Genomic DNA, 17,619 nt, shown 5'->3' with positions numbered 1-17,619 from the left:
AATTGATGCAGAGAAAGCATTTGACAAAATACAGCATCTTTTCCTGACTAAAACTCTTCGGAGTATAGGGATAGAGGAAACATTACTCAATTTCATAAAACCCATCTACGAAAAACCCACAGCAAATATCATTCTCAATGGGGAAAAGCTTGAGAGCCTTTCCCTTAAGACCAGGAACATGACAAGGATGCCCAATCTTGCCACTACTGTTCAACATAGTACTAGAAGTCCTAGCAACAGCAGTCAGATACTTAAAAGAAATAAAAGGTATTCTAATTGGCAAAGAAGAAGTCAAATGCTCTTTCTTTGCAGATGACACGATACTTTATGTGGAAAACCCAAAAGACTCCATCGCAAATTACTAGAACTCACACAGCAATTCAGTAATGTGAAAGGATACAAAATCAATGCACAGTAATCGGTTACTTTCTTATATACTAACAATATAACTAGTAAGAGAAACTGGAGAATCAATTCTATTTACAATAGCACCAAAACCTGTAAGATACCTTGGAATAAACCTAACTAAAAAGGTAAAGGATCTATTCTCTAGAAACTACAGAACGAAACTGAAGAAGACATAAAAAGATAGAAAAACATTCCATGCTCATGGATCGGAAGAATAAACATTGTTAAAATATGCTTCCCAGGGCAACCTATACTTTCAACACTATCCCGATCGCAATACCACTGGCATTTTTGAAAGTGCTGGAACAGACAATCCTAAAATTTGTATGGAACCAGAAAAGACCCAGAATCGCCAAGGAAATGTTGAAGAAGAAAAACAAAGCTGGGGGCATTACGTTGCCTGATTTCAAGCTATTATTACAAAGCTATGATCACCAAGACATGGTACTGGCACAAAAACAGACACAGAGACCAATGGAACAGAATAGAGAGCCCAGATATGGACCTTCAACTCTACGGTCAAGTAATCTTCCACAAAGGAGGAAAAAATATCCAATGGAAAAAAGACAGTCTTTTCAATAAGTGGTGCTGGGAAAATTAGGATAGCTACATACAGAAGAATGAAACTCGACCATTCGCTTATACCACTCACAAAGATAAACTCAAAATGGATAAAAGATCTTAATGTGAGGTGGGAATCCATCCAAATCCTAGAGGAGAACATAGGCAGTAACCTCTTCAACATTGGCCATAGCAACTTCTTTCAAGACATGTCTCCAAAGGCAAGGGAAACAAAACCGAAAATGAGCTTTTGGGACTTCATCGAGATATAAAGCTTCTGCATAGCAAAGGAAACAGTCGACAAAACAGAGAGGCAACCCACGGAAGGAGAAGATATTTGCAAATGATACTACAAAGGACTGATATCCAAGAGCTATTAAAGAACTTCTCAAACTCAACACACAAAAAACAAATGAATCAAGTAAAAAAATGGGCAAAAGATATAAACAGACACTCCTCCAAAGAAGACATACAAATGGCTAACAGACACATGAAAAAAATGTTCATTATCATTAGCCATCAGGGAAATTCAATAAAAACCACATTGAGAGGTCGCCTGGGTGGCTCAGTGGGTTAAGCTGCTGCCTTCGGCTCAGGTCATGATCTCAGTGTCCTGGGATCAAGTCCCGCATCGGGCTCTCTGCTCAGCAGGGAGCCTGCTTCCTTCTCTCTCTCTCTCTGCCTGCCTCTCAGTGTACTTGTAATTTCTCTCTGTCAAATAAATAAATAAAATCTTTAAAAAAAAAAAAAAAACCACATTGAGATACCACCTTATACCAGTTAGAATGGCAAAAATTGACAAGGGAAGAAACAACAAATGTTGGAGAGAGGTTGTGGAGAAAGGGGAAGCCTCTTATACTGTTGGTGAGAATACAAGTTGGTACAGCCACTTTGGAAAACTGTGTGGAGGTTCCTCAAAAAATTAAAAAAGAGCTACCCTATGAGCCCACAATTGCACTGCTGGGTATTTACCTCCAAGATATGGATGTAGTGAAAAGAAGGACCATATGCACCCCAATGTTCATAGCAGCAATGTCCACAATAGCCAAACTGTGGAAAGAGCCAAGACGCCCTTCAAAAGATGAATGGATAAAGAAGATGTGGTCCATATTCACAGTGGGATATTAGCCATCAGAAAAGATGAATACCCAACTTTTGCATCAGCATGGATGGGACTGGAGGAGATTATGCTGAGTGAAATAAGTCAAGCAGAGCAAGTCAATTATCATATGGTTTCACTTATTTGTTGAACATAAGGAATAGTATGAAGGACATTAGGAGAAGGGAAAAATGAAGTGGGGGAAATCGGAGGGGTAGATGAACCATGAGAGACTATGTACGCTGAGAAACAAAAGTGAGGATTTTAGAGGGGAGGGAGGTGGGGGAATGGGTGAGCCTTGTGATGGGTATTAAGGAGGGGCGGATTGCATGGAACACTGGATATTATATGACAACAATGGATCATGGAACACTACATCAAAAACTAATAATGTACTGTATGGTGACTAACAATAATAATTTAAAAAGACAAAAGTAGTAAAATCAGCTACATCTACAAAAATTAGTTAAGGAATACACAAAATAAAGTGACTTAAAATATGACTTCAAAAACATAATGGGAAGGGGAGGAAAAATGTCGTGGTACTAATAATATTAAGAACCTCAGAGTAGCCATAAACCAAAGATCTAGAATAGACACAAGCAAAATAAAGAAAAAAAATTTAAACGTAACACTAAAAGTCATCAAACCACAAGGCAGCAAGAGAAGAAGGGAACAGAGTACTGAAAAAACAACCAGAAAACAATGAACAAAATGGCAGTAAGTACATACCTAACAATTACTTTAAATGTAAATGAATTAAATGCTCCATTCAATAGACACTGGGTGGCTGAACTGTTAAAAAACAAACAAAACCACAAGACCCCAAAATGCTGCCTTACAAGAGACTCATTTCAGACATAAAGACATACACACACTGAAAGTGAAGGGATAAAAAAAGACATTCTATGTAAATGGAAATGAAGAGAAAGCTGGGACACCAATAATTATATCAGACAGAATAGATTTTTTAAGACAAAGACCGTAACAAGACAAAGTGCGCTACATAACGATAAAGGGATCAATCCAACAGGAGGATAGAATAATTGTATCTATGTACCCAATACAGGAGGACCTGAATATACAAAGCAAATAGTAACATAAAGGAAGTAATTAACATTAATACATTTGGCCCTTGAACCGCAAGGAAGTTAGAGGCGCTGATCTGCTGTCTAGTCAAAAATCACATGGAGCTTTTGAGTCACCCAAAACTTAAGTACTAAGAGCCTACTCTAGACCAGAAGCCTGATATCATGTAAACAGTTGCTCAACACGTATTTTGTAGTTATATATATTATATACTGTATCCTTTCAATAAACTAGAAGAAAATGTTATTAAGAAAATCGTAAGAGAAATACATTTCTCTACTGTACTTATCCATATTGTATTGTCTGCTTACAAGAATCATGTCAGTACTAACACATCAATACTGTCTTATACAAAACACCATTACATGTGTTACACAAAAAAGAAAAGATAACATGAAAAAAGTTGCATTTACAAGATAAAAACTTTCTAATATATATTGAAAAAAGATACGTGTCTAAGTAGACCTGTGCATTTCAAACCTGTACTGTTCAAGGGTCAACTATATAATAATAGTAGTGAACTATACCACCTCACTTACGTCAATGGATAGATCATTCAGACAGAAAATCAATAAGTAAACAGTGGTCTTAAATGACACACTAGATTAGACGGACTTAATAGATAAACACAGAGCATACCACCTCAGAACAGCAGAACACAAATTTTTTCCAAGTGTGCATGGAACACTCTCCAGGAGAGATCACATCTGCCACAAAACAAGTTCTCAATAAATTTAAGAGGACTTAAATTATATCAAGCATCTTTTATCAAGCATCTTTTCTGACCACAACAGTGTAAAACTTAGATATAGATTTCAAGAGAAAAAATGGAAAGCACACAAACTTGCGGAGTCTAAAACACATGTTACTGAATAAACAATGGGTCAACAAAGAAATCCAGAAGAAATTAAAAGAAAAAACCAACTTTGAAACAAATGAAAATGGAAACTCAGCATTACATGCAGCACAAGCAAATGTTCTAAGAGGGAAGTTTACTACAGTACAGGCCTCCCTCAAGAAACAAGAAAAGGCTCAAACAATCTATTCTTGACTTAAAGAAACTAGAAAAAGAAGAATAAACAATGTCCCAACTTAGTAGAAAGAAAGCAATAATAAAGATCAGAGTAGAAATAAAACAATTACACACACACACACACACACACACACACGACAAAAAAAAAAAAAAAAAAAAAAAAATCAATGAAACCAAGAGCTGTCTCTTTGAAAAGATAAGCCAAATTGGCAAACGTTTAGTCAGACTCATGAAGAAAAAAAGAGGCCCCATATAAACTTGGAAATGAAAGAGAAGTTATAACTGATACCAGAGAAATACAAAAGATACTAAGAAAACTTACATGCTAACAAACTGAACAATCTTTAAGAAACGGATAAATTCCTAGAAACATATAATCTTTTAAGACTGAATCAGGAAGTAATAGAAAATCTGAACATACCAATTACTAACAATGAAATTCAATGAAATTGAATCAGTGATCAAAAATTTCCTAACAGGGAAACTGGGTAGCTCAGTTGGTTACGTGTCTGCCTTCAGCTCAAGTCATGATCCCAGGGTCCTGGGATCGAGTCCCACATCAGGCTCTCTGCTCAGTGGGAAGTCCGCTTGCTGCTCTCCCTGCTTCTGCTCTCACTCACAGATACATGGATAAAATCTTAAAAAAATATATATATTACTTCACAAATGAAAGTCCAGGCCTAGACAGCTTCACAGGTAAATTCTACCAAACACCTAAAAAAGAGTTAATACCTATATTTCTCAAACAATTCTAAAAAAACTGAAGAGGAAGGAACACTTCCAAATTCATTGTACAAGACCAGCATAACCTTGATAACAAAACTGAGGACACTACAAGAAAAAAACAAAGGCCAATGTCCATGATCAACAACAGATGTAAAAATCTTCAATAAAATATTAACAAATTGAATTTAAAAATAGGGTGGGGTGGCCAGGTGATGGACATTAAGTAGGGCACATGTTGTGATGAGCACTGGGTATTACATGCAACTAATGAATCTTTGAACACTACATCAAAAACTAATGATGTACTATATAGTGACTAACTGAACATAATAAAAAATAAAAATAAATTTAAAGGATTATACACCATGATCAAATGGGATTTATTCCAGGGATGCAAGGATGGTTCAACATCCACAAATCAATCAAAAAGATATATTGTATTAACAAAATGAGGATAAAAATCCTATGATAATCTCCAAAGATGCTTAAAAACTTTTTGAGAAAACTCAATATTCATTTATGATAAAGAATCACAGCAAAGTGGGTATAGAGGGAACATACTTTAACATAATAGAGGTCATATGTGACAAGCCCATAGCTAACATACTCAACAGTAAAAGCTGAAAGCTTTTCCTCTAACATCAAGAACAAGACAAGGATGCCCGCTCTTGCCACTATCTAATTAACATAGTACTGCAAGTCCTAGCTTAGTCCTAGCAATCAGATAAGAAAAAGAAATAAAAGGCATCCAAATTGGTAAGGAAGAAGTTAAACTGTTACTATTTGTAGATCATAGGATACTATATAGAAAAGACCCTAATGACTCCACGAAAATACTATTAGAATAAAGAAATTCAGTTGCAGGATACAAAGTTAATATACAGAAACTGGTTGTATTTTTATAATAATGAAATACCAGAAAGAGAATATTAAACGTACCTAGGAATAAATGTAACCAAGGAGGTGAAAGACTAGTTCTGTGAAAACTGTATATTGCTGATGAACAAAACTAAAGATGACACACAAAAAAATGGAATGAGACTCCATGCTCACTGACTGCAAGAATTTATATTGTTGAAATGTCCATACTATCTAAAGCAATCTATAGATTCAATACAATCCCCATCAAAATACCAATGTTATTTTTCACAGAACTAGAAAAAATAATCCTAAAACTTGTATGGAACCGCACAAGATCCTGAATAGCCAAAGCAAGCTTGAGAAAGAGTAATAAAGCCGGAGATGTCATGTTCCCTGACTTCAAACTGTACTACGACGCTACAATAATCAAAACAGTATGATACTGGCACGAAAACGGACACATAGGTCAATGGAACAGAATACAATGCTCATAAATAAACCCACACTGATACAGTCAATTGATCTATGACAGAGGAGGCAATAAATATAATGCAGAAAAGACAGTCTCTTCAATGGTGTTGGGAAAAATGAACAGCAACATGCAAAAGAATGATACTGGACCAGTTTCTTACACCATACACAAAAATGAACTCAAATCGATTAAAGACCTAGATATAAGACCTAAAACCGTAAAACTCTGGAAAGAAAATAAACAGTAAAATCCTGGACACTGGTCTTAGCATGTTATTTTGGATTTGTCTCTTTAGACAAGGGACGTAAAAGCAAAAATAAACAAACGGGACTTCATCAAACTAAAAAGCTTTTGTACGGTGAAGGACACCATCAACAAAATGAAAAGACAACCTGCTGAATGGGAGAAGATGTTTGCAAGTGCTATATCTGATAGGGGGTTAATATCCAAAATATATTAAGAACTTCTACAACTCAACACCAAAGCCAAAACCAAACCCAAACCCTAGATAATCTAATTAAAAATGGGCAGAAAACCCAAATAGACATTTTTCCAAAGACATACAGATGGCACATGAAAAGATGTTCAACATCACTAATCTTACAGGAGATACACATCAAAACCACAATGAGATATCACCTTCTGTTAGAATGGCTAAAATAAAAAACAAAAGAAACAAGGGTTGGTGAGGATGTGGAGAATATGGAACTCTTCTGCACTATTGGTAGGAATGTAAACTGGTGCAGCCACTGTGGGAAACAGTAGGGAGACTCCTTAAAAAACTAAAAATAGAACTACCATATGATCCAATAATCCCACTTCTGGTTATTAATCCAAAGAAAATGAAAACACTTATTCAAAAAGATATATACTCCCCTAGGTTCATTGCAATGCCATTTGCCATAGCTAAGATATGCAAGCAACCCAAGTGTCTATGGACAGATGACTGGATAAAGAAGATGTGGTATATGTACACAATGGAATATTACTCAGCCATAAAAATGTACAAAATCTTAGCACTTATGACACAGATAGACCTAGAGGGTATTATATTAAAGTCAGAAATAAAAATACCAAATGAGTTCATTTATATGTGGAATTTAAAAACAAAACAGAAACTGACTCATGGATACAGAGAAGAATATGGTTGTTGGCGGGGGAATATATGAAAGGGAGGTATATGTAAGAGGTATAAATTTATAAAAAAAAATTTTTTTAAGATTTTATTTATTTATTTGAGAGAGAGAGATCACAGTAGACAGAGAGGCAGGCAGAGAGAGAGAGAGGGAAGCAGGCTTCCCGCTGAGCAGAGAGCCCGATGTGGGACTCGATCCCAGGACCCTGGCATCATGACCTGAGCCGAAGGCAGCGGCTTAACCCACTGAGCCACCCAGGCGCCCCAAGAGGTATAAATTTATAAAACAAATCACGGGGATTCAAAGTACAGCACAGTGAGTACAGTCAATAATACTATAATAACTTGGGTAACATGGTAACTAGAGTTATGGTGATCATTTTATAATGTACATGAATTTTGAATCACTAAGTTGTACACCTGAAATTAACACAATATTATGTGTCAACTATACTTCCTTTAAAAAAAGTCAATACATATTCACTGTAGGAAATAAGGAAATACAGAAATGATAAAAAGGAATCACCTATAATTCCCATTCCCTCAATACAACAAATATATTTTGGTGTTTTTCCTTCCCTTATTTTTGTTTTATAACACAGGTGCATTTGTAACATATGGGCAGTTTGTGACCTGCTTTTGTTTCACTTATTACAGAACTACTTTTGTCTATTAATAAAAAATTTAATATCAAGTGTATTTATCATAATGCTATTAAATGATCCCTCTGGTAGGTATTTAGACTTTGGCCAGTGTTTACACTGTTCCTCTGCAGAGTCACCTAAAAAAGTGCATAGAGAATGTCCACATTCAGGAAGAGAATGTGGAAATCTCAAGAGGAATCCAGATCGCTGGCTCAAAATGGAATCACCTGCGAGGACTTGTGTATGAAGAGTCCATGCAGCAACTCTACAGGAAACCGAGGAGGGAAGCTCAGCAGTCACCCTGCAGCTCAGGCCTGGAAGCAGGCACACCTGGCAAACACAGGAGGCCGCTCCCGGGCCTGCATCACTTCTTCTGGCCCCTGACAGCCACCTTGGCAGAAAGCACAGAGCCGACGTGACAGCCACCTTGGCAGAAAGCACAGAGCCGACCTGATCCAGGGGACCAGAGGGTCAGCCTTTGCTTGGCACCTAACACAGTGGGACCCGCCCCGCTCCAATGCTGGCTGCACTGGCTGGCGCCAAAAGCACCAGAACAGAGGCGGTGTGAGGCAACCCGGGGATCACTGCCAAACCACACGGTTTAGGAGGAAGAGCAGGACAACGCTAGCATGGATACTTTCCACCGCAGAGAGCTGGCCGCTCCCTGACAAAGGAGGGCGGTGGTACAGAGTGAGGGACGCCTAGAACAGCAGGCCCCCCGGAACACACGGGAGCCCTGTGTGTGGGGGTGCTCTCTACGCCCAGTTAGAACACACCAGGTCTTTATTAACTTCTCCAATCAGTTAAGGAGCCCCCGCAGCCCAGCCCCCTGGGCCGATGCAGTAGCCAGTTGTCTCAGCCCGGGCTTGTTTCTGTTTCAGACCCAGACTGTGTGCTCCGGGCAGAAGCCCAGCAGGGCAGGAGCCATGGAAGGAGGATGGGGAGCGCCTCCAGGCCAGACTCTGCAGGGCTCCCCGGCCCTTTTGCTGCAAACACAACAGCCTCTGTGTTCACCAGCCTTGTGCTGCAGCGTAAATCCTCAGTTTTTGTCTCTGTTTCATCACCACCCTGGGATGTTCTATCCTGGTTCAATTGTTTCTGGCTAGGCATGCAGCTCCCAGGCCCTGCTGCTGCCTAGGCAAGACAAACATTGGTGACAAGGGACTCCTAGGGTAGTGCAGGCCATCTGTTAAATGGCCACAGAGAGCACGGGGTCATGCAAGCTGGGAACCCCCAGGCACGCACTGAACAGGGAGCTGGCTCTGACACACGGGGCAGAAGCTCTGCCTTCAGGTCCCTGGGGACTGAACTCACACACTCCTTCAATGACTACCCCTGTTTCTCTGGCTGGTGCTATTTTTATAGCATCTGGTAGGAAGGATGGAAGGAAAGCAGGCAGGCCCCTTGCCTGCCCAGGGGTTTCCAGGGTCAGAGTGTGGAGGAAAGGCCTGTTAAGGGAGAAGGCAGGGAGGCGGCTGTGACAGTTACAGAAAAGAGGGGTCCCCTCTGCTCAAAGGCAAGTATTGGCAAAGGTCATTCTTCTAGAAGGGCACAAACAACGACCCAAGTCCCTAAGAGAAGCAGGGCACAGTAAAATGCACAAAGAACTTAACCACCAAAAAGGAGAAGACATCAAATCATTTGTAACCGTTTTACAGCAGGACACAGAACATCTTCTACTTAAATGGGTTTTGTGATTTCTCTTTAAAGCAGACCCCAAAGCAGACTAGAAGAAATGGGTTAAGTGGCACGCCTACATGTTAAAATTCAGTCTCCGTCTCTCCGGAACCCCCAGCCGGCCTGGTTCTAGCAGAAATGCTAACTGGACCATCCCCAGGAGACAGCGGATCTGTTTCATCTATTTCAGTCGTGCACAAAGGGGACACATACACATTCTGCACGATTTCCCCTGGGGCTGCGGCTGGCCAGCAGTCTGGCCAGCACCTGGGGCCTCCAAAGATGCTGTCTGCAGGGGAACTGTGACTCTGATGGCCCACTCCTTGGGGAGGGGAGGAGTGGGGGTTGCTACCCACTGCTCTGATAGGGGCACTGGATGCTGTGACAGGAATCCAGGCGATTCTGTCTATGGTTACCAGGAGGCTGCTCACGATGAGAAATCATCTTTTTCTCTGTTACCACAAAACAGAGGTGCTTCCTGGTAGCAACCTCTCAACTCCCCCTGGCCCCAAGAGTGCCCAAGAGTGCCAAAGGGATGAGGTTTGTAAATCTCCGAAGCACTGCTGAACACCCGTGAGGAAGGCACAGTGAAAGGTGTAAGGGACAAAATAATGGCTGATGACATAAGGGGGAGAGATGAGTCAACAATAAATTATACATAAACTGGGAGAGTCTGTGGCATTCAGAATGTTCTAAGGGCAGGATGATTCTTTCTACCAATCTGTCATCCTTAGGAGTCAGTTACTTGGTCAGTTTTTTTCCCTCATTCATGGTTGTCTAATCAGTACTAGAACCTCTTGCAGTTCTGTCAGAGGGAAACACCAAGGAGTGGAAGCCCAGAATCTTTCCGCTCCGCCTGAGTACCCTCTGGCTCACAGGATTTCTCAAGCCCAAGGCCTACGTGGATTCTTTTGTTAAATTCAGTAAAAACTAATTGTAACATTTTTCTTTTAAAAAGTATATACTTTATATAAAAGACACAGAAAGATGCTCAATATGGCTAGCCCTTAGGGAAATGCAACTCAAGTCCACAGTGAGATATCACTTTACACCTACTAGGATGACTACAATCAAAAAGACAAGTGCGGGTGAGGCTATGGAGAACTGGAACCGAACCCTCATGTGTCGCTGGTAGGAAGGTTAGTGGTGCAGCCTGCCTGGAAAAAAGGCAGCTCCTCAAAATGTTCAATGTAAATTACCATATGACCCAGAATTCCATTCTTATAGGTCTCTAACCAAAGAAACTTGAAAACATACGCTCAAACAAACGCATCTGAACACAAAGGTTCAAAGCAGCATGCTTTGCTGGTGCAAGTGCGTGGGAAGATACCCGGCATGGTGTTAATGCAGTGAACCCAGTATTAATGGTAGTTATTTCAAGGTGGCAGAATCCGAAGATCTTCATACTATTCTGCATTAAAATCTTTATAATGAATACCTTTTTTTTTCCCCAGCAGAAAATCAGTAAATGGTTTTCTTAAAAACAAAACAAAGTAGAAAAAGGAAGAGAGCAAAACCCCCAAGGCAATAATATATACAGGAGATTCCCTCACACCTTTCTAATCAGACTTTTATTTTAGTTTGATTACCTCACCACAGCCAGGATTCACCTCGCTTTCTTTAAACATGCAGGAAGTTGACAGAATTCAAAGGTGTCCCCATCTATATCTGAACCAGCTGTCAGCATCTAGCATTTTCCACTTCTTCCCACTGAACCAATCATATTCCCTGTACTACGTACGCTTCCTTCCTCCTTCCCACTCCTTCTTTCCTTCCCTGCCTTTCTCCTGGTCTGATGGGGCAGGAGGAGTGAAAAGGTGAATTTTTTTCCCCTCTTTCATTTCAAATGCTACAATTCATCTGCTCTTATGTATACACATAGTTTTTTCCTGCCCTTAGGCCATCTAATCATCCTGTGACTGCTGAGCACTGTTAACAAACATTTGTATTCTTCTGACATCCAAGCAACCCAAATCCTTCCCGATGTGTGCCAAGGACCCTGCAGCCGCCAGCCTCACGGGGTGGCTAAACAGAACCTTTACTGGTTCTGTCTCCAGTTTCATTGCACAGAGCTGGGTGTGAGCTCCATAGTGCCTTATAATTAGCCCCAAAGCAGCTGCTCTTCCAAAGCCTCACTTCGTACCTGCCACGACTGTCGATGTGTATAAATATTAAATGCAAAAGGCACCATTAAAGTCACATTAAGTTTCTGGCTGAAGCACTGAGGCTTCTATATCCAAAGTTGAGATCAAGCCGTTGCCTTGGTGTTCTTTGTCTTTCTGGGCACTCACTTGTAAAAGTTTTCAGTGGGTGAAATCTTTCACCCAGCTATGACTGTCACCTATGAGGCCACCTCTAATGCTACTGTTTTTGCAGCTTGCACAAACCACACAAGTGTGTAAAATTTCATCTGCTCAACGACAGGCATTCTGTCTGACCTCATCTCAGGGGGCGATCAGGCAACGAAGACCCGTGAGCAGTAAGCCCCTAGTAGTGGCCGGGCAGCTGCGGAGGACTGAGAATGACCAGAAAGGGCCGGGGAGCAGTGCCAAAGCCGCCCCCGACCTTGGCCTTGTGGGGTGCAGGGGCTTGCACAGGCTCTGAAGCCCCCACAAGCTGCAGGCCCGCTTTTCACATAAACAAATGCCTGGGACTATTCCCCCTGGAGAGGCAAGGATGAGAAGCATATTACCCCCATCACACATACGGGCTTTTTTTCTCTCCTTTGCTAAATGAAATGTTTCTACATTTTCGGTATAAAAACAGCACTTGCAAGCATTTAATACTTCAATTATGAAATGCACTTAGTGATGGCATTTGGCCTAAAACATTTATTGAGATAGCAGAGCAGTCCAAAACTTCAAGAAGCATGGACATACCTGTTTAGCTGCTGTGGAAGAGATGGCTTTTCGGTCCAGCAGGTTGAGTAGCTCAGCCAGTGCGGAAGGTGTCACGGGACTAGCAGCGCCCCCAGAAAGGAGAGAAAATAAATTTACATTTCATACTGTCAGCACACCCATTTATGATTATTGAGAAGCAAAGCACTTGATACTGTAGGTTTAAACAATTAAACCCACACCCAGAAATGGAAATAACATGCCAACTGGGCTCTATTTATTTATTTATTTTGTATTTTAGGATATAACAAATTTCGGTGACTAGCATTGTTTTTCTTTATTTTACTACTCAACAATAATGGCTGTTTGGCAGAAGTTGTAGCAACAGACAACTGCTCAGTTTAATTAGTCAAAAAAAGGAGTGGCTGCAAAATTCCTGAACCATGACAAGAGAAAAAAAACTATACCCAAAACAAAACAACCCAGTAATTAAATATTTTCAACTGCAAGATCAGCCTAAAAATTACTTCAAACAAAAGAGCTAACAAAGCTACTTTTCTGAGTGTTTTTATGCAAATATAAGTTCTTTGTAATTGTAAGAGCTTTTCTTTAAGGAATTCTCCATGACTGCCATCCCTGTCCTTAAGTGGCCTTATAGGCATCTGCAGGGACTCTGTTTACCTCTCCTGACTCACAACACAAGGGCCCAGAATCCATCACACCCATACTTTTAGGATGGGACTTATCTGCCAAGATCCCATGATAAAAGAAGGCCAAGGAGCAACCAAACCCTTAAAATGTCATTAATCTACATGAGGGGGTAGGAGTGTGTGGAGGGGCGGGGGAGTGCCTAGATTATGGTGAAAAGACAACAGTGAATTACACACTTCTTTAAAATACGTGATTTTGCTACTTTTAAACACACAGAGCAATGAGGCTAATAAAATGCTGTTTATCTGAGGTCATTAGGGGACTAGTTTTAAATAGATAGGAACAACTTATAAATAGCACATTAGTGTGAATGAAAGCTTCTGAAATGCTTAAGGCCAAGTGAAAACACCTTCTGTTTATGTTTTAGTTCTCATCAATCACAATTAATTTCTTTGTAAGCTCTTAGGTAATAAAAAGGAAACTGCCACATAGCCCCCCCCCTTCCAGTTTCCATGAATTCCTATACCCAGTGAGTGCAAGCAAGTTCACCAGCTCCTTCTTGGTGGATTCTGGTTCAAGTACAGTGAGGTCTCATTAGGGCTGTTCCCTCAAAGCAGCTGACACACGGAGGCAGACCATCATCCTTAAAGTCTTTGTTTATCCCAAAGTATGGATAAAAGGTAATTTCAAGTGGAAACTAAGTTTGGAGACTATCTGGTGTTATTAAGTTGGTATTTGGAACATCTGTGAACCACCCTGATTCAATCACAACAGGAAGAGGGGCAGAGAGCTGGAAATAAACCAATAAATCCCCTTTTCAACCTTCCACCTTACTGACAATAAAGAATCAGGTTGTTTGAAAAACACGTATTCCTGGTGTGTTCTGCAATCCTAGAAAATGCGGTGGCTAATTAAAGTGTAGACGGTAGGCAGAACCCGTAATAAGCACTGGCGTTGGACTAGATTTCTAGAGCATGCAGAAAAGAAAAGGTCCCTTCTTCCACATGAATTGATGATATCAGGGACACGGAGACAAAAGAACAGAAATAGAACACAACATAACTAAAAATACTTTGCCTTTCATCTGATGACCTTAATTCATTAGTTAGGTCATAAAGGAACACTAAAGTATTTCCATTGACCTAACAGCATTGGCGACTTCTTTCTCACCTTTCTGTACCCACAAATGCTTGACACATTAGTCACTACTGACAAACAGTCAGTAGTATTTGTGTCACAGCACTCTTCCCACCAACAGGGAGAGCTATCCGGTATACTGCATACATTAATTCCAGATATGCCAGGGCTAACCTTGAGTGAGACAATGACAAAGATCAGTACCTGTCAGGCTGACTGCAGAAGACCCCACTCATCTGTTAAATAAATAAACCATCAGATCTGTAACATAATGGCAGCAGAAGCACAAGCTACTGATTTGCCGCTCTCAGATAATGCTAGTTTCTGGACAGTGCATGTGTCTCCACTAAAGAAGAATCTGACATCAAGAGACTTAAGCTTTGTGTGCCAGCCTCCAATCCCCTGAGGCCTGCATACGTACAGAGGGATCTGTCCCATCTGCCAACTTCCTCCAGTCCCCTAGAGCTCTTTCAGATCACGACTCCATTCCCAGCTTGGATTCTGGGAGTAGACCCTCTGCCACCTCTACACCCACACCCCCTAGCCCCCTCCCCGCATCTGAGAAATGTGCGGCTCATCTCAATCCCCACACTCATTTCATGCCAAAAGGCCACCTTCTCTGCTTCTGTTGCAATGGGACACAGGAAGCCCCCGCAGGAAGACAGAGGCACCTGGACACCCAGGTGGCTCTTGCAGCTCAGTACTCCTTGTGTTCATCTCGATGGTTTCCCTGCACCCCTAGCGGGTGCCCCAACCCAAGCACCAGTTCCAGACAATCTCCTTCCCGTTTCCCTTCTTGGCACATGCCCTCACCTCTCACTTCATAAGGTTATCAGTTGAAGCAAGACCCCGGATTTTCTGTCGTGTCCTCTTCCTGCTGGTTCCATCAAACAAATCCCTTGACTCATGCTTTTAATCCCATTACTTTCCACTCTTATGGATCCCACTTGCATGTTTGTTTCCTCTCCTGGGGCTTCACAAATGCTCAGATCTACCCGATTTTGAAAACGTCTTCAAGTGATCTTGGGAGTCACTTGCTTCTGCCTGGAATCTAACCTTACTTTTATCAATAAACATCTGGCATCAGTGGCTACTCTCTACCCTTGTGAGCACAGCCATGTGGATACTAATCCTAGCCCTCTACGGAAGCTCTTCTCTTTAAAAAAAAAATCACATCTCCTTTGCTTGTTGCCAAGCATAACCGCTTTCCCCCATTCTGCTGCACCCCAATTCTGGACTACATTGAAAGCCCCTTGTGAACACCCCATCTCCTTGGACCTCTGCATTCTCTTTCTTTTCCTTGACTGTCCCTCGTGCACTCCTGGCCCTTGTCCATATGGTTTCCTGCCTCCACCTCAGGCTGGCAGATGAGGGAAACCCATCAGTTCCCAAGCCTGCCTCTGCTTCTTCAGGGCCCAGTTCTCTGTACCACTGGGCTCAACGACTTCTCACCAAGCATGTTCTAAACTGGGGTCAGCAAACTTCTTTTGGGAAGTGTCGGAGGGCAAATGTTTAAGGCCCCGTGGGCCACACACGATCTCTGTCACATATTCGTTGTTTTGCTTTATGAGGTAATAGCCACTGTTTGCTCATGGGGCTGCCAGAACGATCTTGAATGGGCTCCAAACCTTGCAGCCCCACTCTTGGATGCTACTGCACATACCCCACCCCTGCCAGACTTCTCCTCCCTTACCTTCAGGCCCTCTTGGCTAAAAGCCCATCCTGGGTTGCAAGTCCCTCAGGAACCGCCGCCCATGGCGGACCTGGAAGTTCAGGGCACTCGACTGGACTGGACAACTGGACGGTGGCACCTGCCTGATTTCACTGTGAAGCGCCCACTCAGGGTATCTGTAATTGCCATGTTCTTAACTGAATCAAACCTGTCATTAACAGCAATTTAGAAGGAGTTAACAGAAAAACAACTTTCAAAGCACTATGCTCAAAATAATTAAAAAGCCGAGTTCAACAAGAGCTTTTCTGGTTGGAGCCTTCAAACACCAGTCTTCTGTCAGGTCTTTCAAGATGAATGCTAATTTGCAAAATCAGCTCTTGCCAGCTTGACCTCCAGAGTGTCCCCTGCCTGGTGCCATCAGACGACAACTGCTAGCGCGGCGGCGACTGCCGATCTCAGCGCTGGAAATGTTCACTCCAGCAGCTGCGGTTGTTCATTAATTACTGTTTGTTCCGAGGTGAGGCTGGGGGAGCCAACAACGTTCTTTGAACTAGGAAGAGAGCTGCTACAGAGGGCTTTGGATCCTCAGCCCTTGTTCTACAGAAACAGTGTAGCAGAACTGTTGCTTAGCCCCCCGGTTCCCGCTTTTGGAGCAATTCCATACAGGTTTATTCAGAACTGGGTACCCTCTGGGTTCTTAAAACTCTAGTGCTTGGGAATTGCTAGGGGAAATACCGGGGGCTCCAAGGTTACTCCAAAAGCTGATTTACCAACCTCGGCACTGTCAGCAGCTACCACCGTGGTGGACACGTAAAGCCTTAACCTCCGATGGACATATAAAGACGCTGGTCTGAAAGTCAGGGGACACGGCTACCTGTCTCAGCTGCTGAGCAGCCTGGGGTCTGTCATCTTACCGTAGGTCAGGGCCTCGACTTCCTTGTCTGCTAAAGGACAGTGCTGAACCAGAAGTTGTCTAAGGTCTCTGCCGGGACAACAATTCAGTGACTCCAGGCCAACACAGTTCATCACAGCCAACAACACAGAACACCATACATTTAAAGATCAGATCTAGAGGGGCGCCTGGGTGGCTCAGTGGGTTAAAGCCTCTGCCTTCAGCTCAGGTCATGATCCCAGGGTCCTGGGATAGAGCCCCGCACTGGGCTCTCTGCTCAGCAGGGACCCTGCTTCTTCCTCTCTCCGCCTGCCTCTCTGCCTACTTGTGATCTCTGTCAAATAAATAAATAACATCTTAAAAAGAAGAAGAAGAAGAAGATCAGATCTAGAACTCTTCCGAAAGCTCAAACAGCATCCTGGAGCCTTCCTGGCTTCTTCTGGCCAACCGGCACTTCCCTCTTCTCTGCTCGCCCATACCATGTAGAGTTGTGGAACAGAAGCACAGCTTTCTGCCTCGGACTGAAAGGCTGCCGCACGAGTCTAGTCCTCCCAGGAGGCAGCAGGCTCAAGGGAGGCAGTGGGCTTGAAGGCCAGGGTGAGGCTTCCTCGTTGAACCATGGGCTCTGCCCAGAGGGGCACTCTGCCACAAGTGTTGGAGACACGGCTGACCTCCCCGCTGACTCCACTTCCAGGCCTGTGCCAGTCAGTCAGGCAGCTGTGATT

At 42.3% G+C, this 17,619-nt stretch overlaps 1 protein-coding gene across 1 annotated transcript in view; it reads right to left on the bottom strand.

Moving 5' to 3' along the window:
• Positions 1 to 17,619, bottom strand: part of GATB (glutamyl-tRNA amidotransferase subunit B) — a 97,012-nt gene that overhangs the window by 10,504 nt on the left and 68,889 nt on the right. Inside the window, exon 11 of the mRNA XM_082728136.1 lies at positions 12,585 to 12,663. Coding sequence (XP_082584262.1) covers positions 12,585 to 12,663 — 79 coding nt within the window. The remainder of the gene's footprint in view (positions 1 to 12,584; positions 12,664 to 17,619) is intronic.

The sequence above is a fragment of the Mustela nivalis genome, assembly GCF_964662115.1.
Source record: "Mustela nivalis genome assembly, chromosome: 4".
Classification (NCBI taxonomy): domain Eukaryota; kingdom Metazoa; phylum Chordata; class Mammalia; order Carnivora; family Mustelidae; genus Mustela; species Mustela nivalis.
This window is presented reverse-complemented; position numbering and strand designations above follow the sequence as displayed.